The following is a 6,436-nucleotide window of genomic DNA, read 5'->3' on the forward strand; positions in this document are numbered from 1 at the left end:
TCCTGCGCCTGCTGCTGCTGTTCTTTACGCTCTCCCATCTCCAGGGGGCTTTATGGTTCCCTGGAGATGGGGCGTTCAGCTTCAGCTCAAGCACTGACACCCTCCACGTCCCACCATATAGATATGCCTGTAGGAGGAAGGTGCCCAAACCCTCTTCTAACCTGTGGGACTTGGTGCAATGCAGTCTATGGGGCAGGATTAAGCTGTATCTCCTTCCAGGGAGTTTCTGAAGCCACAATAATTGAGCAGCAATATGTGGGCCACTGGACTGAGCCCTAGAGGACTCTGGCTGAGACCAGGGAAGATAGACTGACTGTCTGCACTGCACTAAGGACAGTCACTTTGCCTCCTGGCACTCACAAAATCTCAACTGGAATACCTTACAAATGCCAGGGTTTTCTTCCCTCAAAAAAAAAAAAAATCTCCTAAGAGTGACACACGAAGCTGGAACAAAGCAAACCATAAACGCTGTTTGGCTGTCAGGAGTGTTGACACTGGTTATGCTGTGAAGTCAACACACATGAGAGATAGATTTAATCAGAGATCACTCACAGTTCCTATTTAGCTAGAGCTGTAGGGCAGGCAGAGCCCACAGCAGAATCCTGTGCTCCCAGTGAAAATTTTATCCTACACCAATCAGAGCTCAAGCAAGGGAGCAGCAGAAAGGTCTCAGTTAGCAGAAAGTCACTTCATGAGAAGTGTAGCAGGTTTTCCTCAGAGAAGACTGTCCCTCTTTGTCAATACATTTTCCTCCTTGACAGGTCCCTATGCCCAGAGATGTCAAATGTCCAACAGCAGCTCCATCAGTGAGTTCCTCCTGCTGGCATTCGCAGACAAGCGGGAGCTGCAGCTCCTGCACTTCGCGCTCTTCCTGGGCATCTACCTGGCTGCCCTCCTGGGCAACGGCCTCATCCTCACAGCCATAGCCTGCGACCACCGCCTCCACACCCCCATGTACTTCTTCCTCTTCAACCTCGCCCTCCTCGACATGGGCTGCATCTCCACCACCCTCCCCAAAGCCATGGCCAATTCCCTCTGGGACACAAGAGCCATTTCCTATGAAGGATGTGCTGCACAGTTCTTTTTCTTGCTCTTCTTGATATCAGCAGAGTTTTACCTTCTCACAGTTATGTCCTATGACCGCTACGTTGCCATCTGCAAGCCCCTGCACTACGGGAGCCTCCTGGGCAGCAGAGCTTGTGCCCAGATGGCAGCAGCTGCCTGGGGCAGTGGGGTTCTCACTGCTCTGCTGCACACAGCCAATACATTTTCCCTGCCCCTCTGCCAAGGCAATGCTGTGGACCAGTTCTTCTGTGAACTTCCCCAGATTCTCAAGCTTTCCTGCTCGAAATCCTATGTCAGGGAAGTTGGTCTCCTTGTGGGTGGCGTCTCTTTAGCATTTTGGTGTTTTGTATTCATTGTGGTGTCCTATGTGCAGATCTTCAGGGCTGTGCTGAGGATGCCCTCTGAGGAGGGCCGGTACAAAGCCTTTTCCACGTGCCTTCCTCACCTGTTTGTGGTCTTCCTCTTTATTGGCACTGGCATGTTTGCCTACCTGAAGCCCCCCTCCACCTTCTCCCAGTCTCTGCAGCTGGTGGTGGCAGTTGTTTACTCAGTGATGCCTCCAACACTGAATCCCTTTATCTACAGCTTGAGGAACCAGGAGCTCAGGGATTGTGCTAGAAAATTGATTTCAGAGATATTTCTTAGTAGTAGCAAGTTTTCTCTGTTTCTCCACAAACAATTTGCAACGTATTCCCTTGCAGGCCTGGTGCTTCTTACATTACCATTATTGCTATGTTTATCTATAGTGTCACTTCCATCAATGGCTTTCTTATAAACAAGGTGTTATTCATCCTACTTCCACTGAGAAATTAAACCGCTTTGCTTACTCTGTTAAGTTTTGTCTACCTGGACAAAAGTACTGACCCTCCTGTAGCATCTTAGTGATAAAACAGGATCTCCCCAATTCACTGCCTTTAAACCCAAGTCTTCTTTCAAAGCTGAAGCCAATAAGTTGGCTGAAAATTGTGGTGGTTTCACACTGATGGGCAGCTGAAGTCCACCACACCAATCTTTAAATCCCCATCTCAGAGGAAGAGGGGAAGAAAATACAGTGGAAAAGAGCTCTAGGGCTGATTTAAGGACAGGGAGATTGCTCAGCAATTGCAGTCATGGACAAAACAGATTGCATGTAAGGAGATTAAAATAATGTATTGTCTGGAGCAGTGAGAAAATAAAAGAAACTAAAAACACCTTCCCCCCTCATCCATCCACTTCTGCCTCCTCCCCCCAGGTGACACAGGGGAAGAGGGAAAGGGGGCTGTGATCAGTCCGTGATGTTTCTTCCCCACCACTCCTTCACGGTCACTCTGCCCCTGCTCCAGGGCGGGGACCCTCCCATGGATTCCTCCCATGGGATGCTGTCCTTCCCAAACTGATCCTGCATGGGCTTCCCACAGACAGAAGCTCTTCAGTAACTGCTTGAGCGTGGATCAGCACGAAGTTGGGAGAAGTGCTTCAGGAATGGAATGCTCCAGAGTGGGCTCCTCTCCATGGGCTGCAGTCTCCTTCAGGCCACATCTACCTGCTCCACCGGGGGCTCCTCCACAGGCTGCAGCGTGGAGATCTGCTCCATGTGGGACCCATGGGCTGCAGGGGGACAGCCTGCTCCATGATGGGCCTCTCCATGGGCTGCAGGGAATCTTCTAGTCTGGCATCTGGAGTACCTCCTGCCCTCCTTCTGCACTGACCTTGGTGTCTGCAGGGCTGTTTCTCACATTTTCTCACTTCTTTGCTAGCTGCTGCTGTACAAAGATTTTTATGCTTTATCCTTTCTTTAAAATGTTATCAAAGACATTCAACCATCATTGCGTATTGGGTCAGCTTTGACGAGCAGCCGGAGGGTTCCTTTTCGAGAGCGAAATGTACTGATCAGAAGTTCTGATCGAAAAGTTCTGATCAGAACTGGGGCAGCTTCTTTAGTCTCAATAAGATGCCTCCAGCAATTATTCCACACCTGGGGCAGCTCCTGGTCCTTTCTCACAGAGGCCATCCATGCAGCCTGCCGCACTACCAAAACATTCTGACCTAAACCCGACACATGTGTTAGGGAGGAAAAGTATGTTACAGAACTCCTAAAGAGGGTCCTTCAACAAGGGAAATGCCCTTGCAGGAGAGGCTGATTTGAAGTAGCTGGTCCCACCATAGCAGCCTGGAAACCATTATTCATTGCAACTGGAAAACTGAAATGGCAGTAAGAAGGAAGCTTGTGCCATTTGAACCATGTGGTCTGCCTGATGTGATTCACAGGATCACCTAGAGACACAGATGAGAAGGTAAAGAATGCACAAAAGGACATTCAGAAAGTGGAGGAGGAGGAAATTCCAAAATTAAGAGACCTGTCTTAACCAGAGGAGAGGAAGATGGGGCCCTACCTTTGCTGGGACCCCCAGCACAAGAAAGATGTGGACCTGTTAGAGTGAGTCCAGAGGAGGACCACAAAGATTATCAGAGGGCTGGAGCATCTCTCCTGTGAAGAAAAGCTGAGAGAGGTGCGGCTGTTTAGCGTGGAGAAGAGAAGGCTCCAGGTAGACCTTATTGCAGCCTTTCAGTACTTAAAGGTGTCTTCTAAAAAGGATGGAGAAAGACTCTTTACTCGAGTAGATAATGATAGGACAAGGGGGAAAGGTTGTAAACTAAAAGAGGATAGATTTTGATTAGATATTAGGAAGAAATTCTTACCTCTAAGGGTAGTGAGGCACTGGAACAGGTTGCCCAGAGAAGCTGTGGATGCCCCATTCCTGGAGGTGTTCAAGCCAGGTTGGATGGGGCCTTGGCCAACCTGATCCAGTGGGTGGCATCCGTGCCTGTGGCAGGGGGGTTGGAGTTAAATGATCTTTAAGGTCCCTTCCAACCAAAGCCATTCTATGATGCTATGATATGATTCCATTATGATCTTAGAGCCCACAGACATAGTCTGTAGACAGCTGTAGTTGGAAGTCACAAAAACACAAGTCCTAGAAACAGAAGTAGAAGTTTTAGAAAATGAGCTAAAAGAAGCCAGAACAGCAGCTCAGTTTCTAGCAGAGCAATGGAAAGTCACTAACACAACTCACAGTCATCACAAGGGAGTCACTGCAGCCTGGGAACTCAGGACTACAGCCTGGACAAGTCCATAGGTTCTGTGAGGGAGGCCGGGGTTCCTGTGGGCTGGCACCATGCATCCTGGCACACATTCCAGTGGATCCTTGAAGATGACCCTCACTTGAAATGACCATTGGGACCCTGAGAAACTCATGCAGGGTCATTGTGAAAAATTCAGGCTGGAAGACTCCAGAGAGGGTGACTTTGAGTGGCTGTGGCAGAGCCCAGCAGTCTAGGAATATGTTCCCTTCCACCTAGGGAAATTAAAAGGGATTAATATGAACAGACCCATCAGGTCAATCCACACTAAGGGGAAGTAATAGTTATTGTGCTGTAAGTTCGCAGGCAATAGGCCTTGGATTGGGCCTCAGAAGACTCAGGCAGATCTAATCCGGTTCATCCCTGAGCTAAGACAAACACTGTGAGCAGAGCGAAGGACACCGAGTGGTGCCCTACCATGAAGGAGGATGCAGAGCACAGCTGTAAGAGGCGTCTTTCTTGTGCCACAACCAAAGCAGGTTCATCTGAAGTGAAAGCCCCAGCCCAGGACCCATGGAGTGAAGGTCCCTGGGCACAACTGCAGAAAGACTTTGCAAGACCTCTGCCAGTGACAGCTTGAAACACCAAATGCATCTTGGTAGTAGCAGGTCCTTTTGGCACAGGGGCAGATGTCCTCCCTGGCAACACCAACACGGAGGCCACCACTGCAAAGCTGCTGCGTGACACCGACTTTTGTCCCCGGGGTCCAGACAGGGGAGAGGGAAAGGGGAGAGGCAGGCCGTGGGGAGGGGGCTGGAGTGAGGTCACTGCCACTGCAGCAGCCTGATTGGCCCTCAGAAGGGCTGGCCGGCAGGCACTATGACATCATCCCGCTCATCAGAGAGCCCCCTGGGCAGAAATGACATCACTGCAGAGGGGAGGGCGAGGGGCTGGCAGAGCCCCATCGAGGGGCTGGTTGTGGGTCCCCTCTGCTACAGCCGCCTGACGGCGCGTGGCAGGCAGGAGGGCAGGCAGGGCTCGTGGCCGCCTTGCTCAGGATGAGCCCTGGGTGAGCTGGATGAGAAATCTGTGCCTTAGCTCCAGGCCTGGCACCTCTGGTTTCACCCAACACCCATCAAGAAGGCACAGAGTCCCTCAGCCCCACCTGTGCCTGCTGTCATTAAATCATCCTCCCCACTCAGCAGCAGCCCTGCATTTCCCTTCTTCAGCCTTGATCTCCAATGCAGCAATCGAAGTTTTTTGATCTTGGTTTTCTTGCAAACACCAACTCCAGGTGAGCTCCGCCATTGCTAAAACTTACATCCACCAGAAAGGCATTTAATCTTGTCCTGGTTTCAGTTAGGACAGAGTTAATTTTCCTCCTAGTAGCTGGCAGGGTGCTATGTTTTGGACTAGGATGAGAAGAGCGCTGATAACACGCTGATGTTTTAATTGTTGTAGAGCAGTGCTTACACCAAGTCAAGGACTTTTCAGCTTCTCGCTCCGTCCTGCTAGCGAGCAGGCTAGGGATGCAGCAGGAGCTGGGAGGGGACAGACCCAGGACAGCTGACCGCAACTGGCCAAAGGGGTATTCCATACCATCTGACGTCATGCTGAACAATATATAGGGGTGGCTAGCCGGGGTGGGGGGGGCTGGCTGCTCGGGGATAGGCTGGGCATCGGTCAACGGGTGGTGAGCAATTGCATTGTGCATCACTTATTTCATACACATTATTATTATTAATACTATTATTATTATTGTTGTTGTTATTATTTTTCCTGTCTTAATAAACTGTCTTTATCTCAACTCACAGACTTCACTTTCCCGTTTCTCTCCCCCATCCCAGAGAGGGAGAGGGGAGGGTGAGCGAATGGCTGTGTGGTGTTTAGCTGCCAGCCGGGCTAAACCACAACAGCAGCCTTCTCCAGAACCTGGCCCCTGTCATGTCCCTGCCACGTCCCATGGGGGGCTCTGCAGACAGTCCTGCTCCAGGTCTGCGGGGCTTTGGGCCAGGACAGAGGCCAACAGGGCTGGCTGTTCCCCTGACACGGGCCTTGAGCCTGGCATGAGGATAGAGATGGCCTGGCAGCCAAACACACCCCTATACCTGTGGGGAGCGGCCAGTGTTGGACATGGCCCGCAAGAGAGGCTGCAGGTGATGAAGGCACTGGGCCCTGTCCATTCCAATAGGACACAGCCCGGCCCCCTCCCTCCTGCACCGGCCTGTCTTCCATTCCTGCCTCACAACCCAAAGCCAGCAGTGCATGTCCTCCCCCTGCATGGCCCCACATCCCAGCTCGACATGGATGG

The 6,436-nt window shown here is 51.2% G+C and overlaps 1 protein-coding gene across 1 annotated transcript; it reads left to right on the top strand.

Annotated features, from left to right (window-relative positions):
• The first annotated feature begins 784 nt into the window (after positions 1-784).
• Positions 785-3,410, top strand: LOC118261193 (olfactory receptor 14A16-like). Its single transcript, XM_050716114.1, has 3 exons — positions 785-1,752; positions 1,902-1,921; positions 3,313-3,410. The coding sequence occupies exons 1-3, from the start codon at positions 785-787 to the stop codon at positions 3,408-3,410; spliced, it is 1,086 nt and encodes a 361-aa protein (XP_050572071.1).
• The last annotated feature ends 3,026 nt before the right edge of the window (positions 3,411-6,436 follow it).

The sequence above is a fragment of the Cygnus atratus genome, chromosome 34 (assembly GCF_013377495.2).
Source record: "Cygnus atratus isolate AKBS03 ecotype Queensland, Australia chromosome 34, CAtr_DNAZoo_HiC_assembly, whole genome shotgun sequence".
Classification (NCBI taxonomy): Eukaryota; Metazoa; Chordata; class Aves; order Anseriformes; family Anatidae; genus Cygnus; species Cygnus atratus.

Excerpts from the sequence above, each read along its gene's own strand:
- LOC118261193 (XM_050716114.1), top strand. The coding sequence starts at position 785 with ATGTCCAACAGCAGCTCCATCAGTGAGTTCCTCCTGCTGGCATTCGCA. Across the intron at positions 1,753-1,901 it reads CTCCACAAACAATTTGCAAC|TTTTGTCTACCTGGACAAAA; the intron begins GTATTCCCTTGC and ends TACTCTGTTAAG. Across the intron at positions 1,922-3,312 it reads TTTTGTCTACCTGGACAAAA|GATCACCTAGAGACACAGAT; the intron begins GTACTGACCCTC and ends TGTGATTCACAG.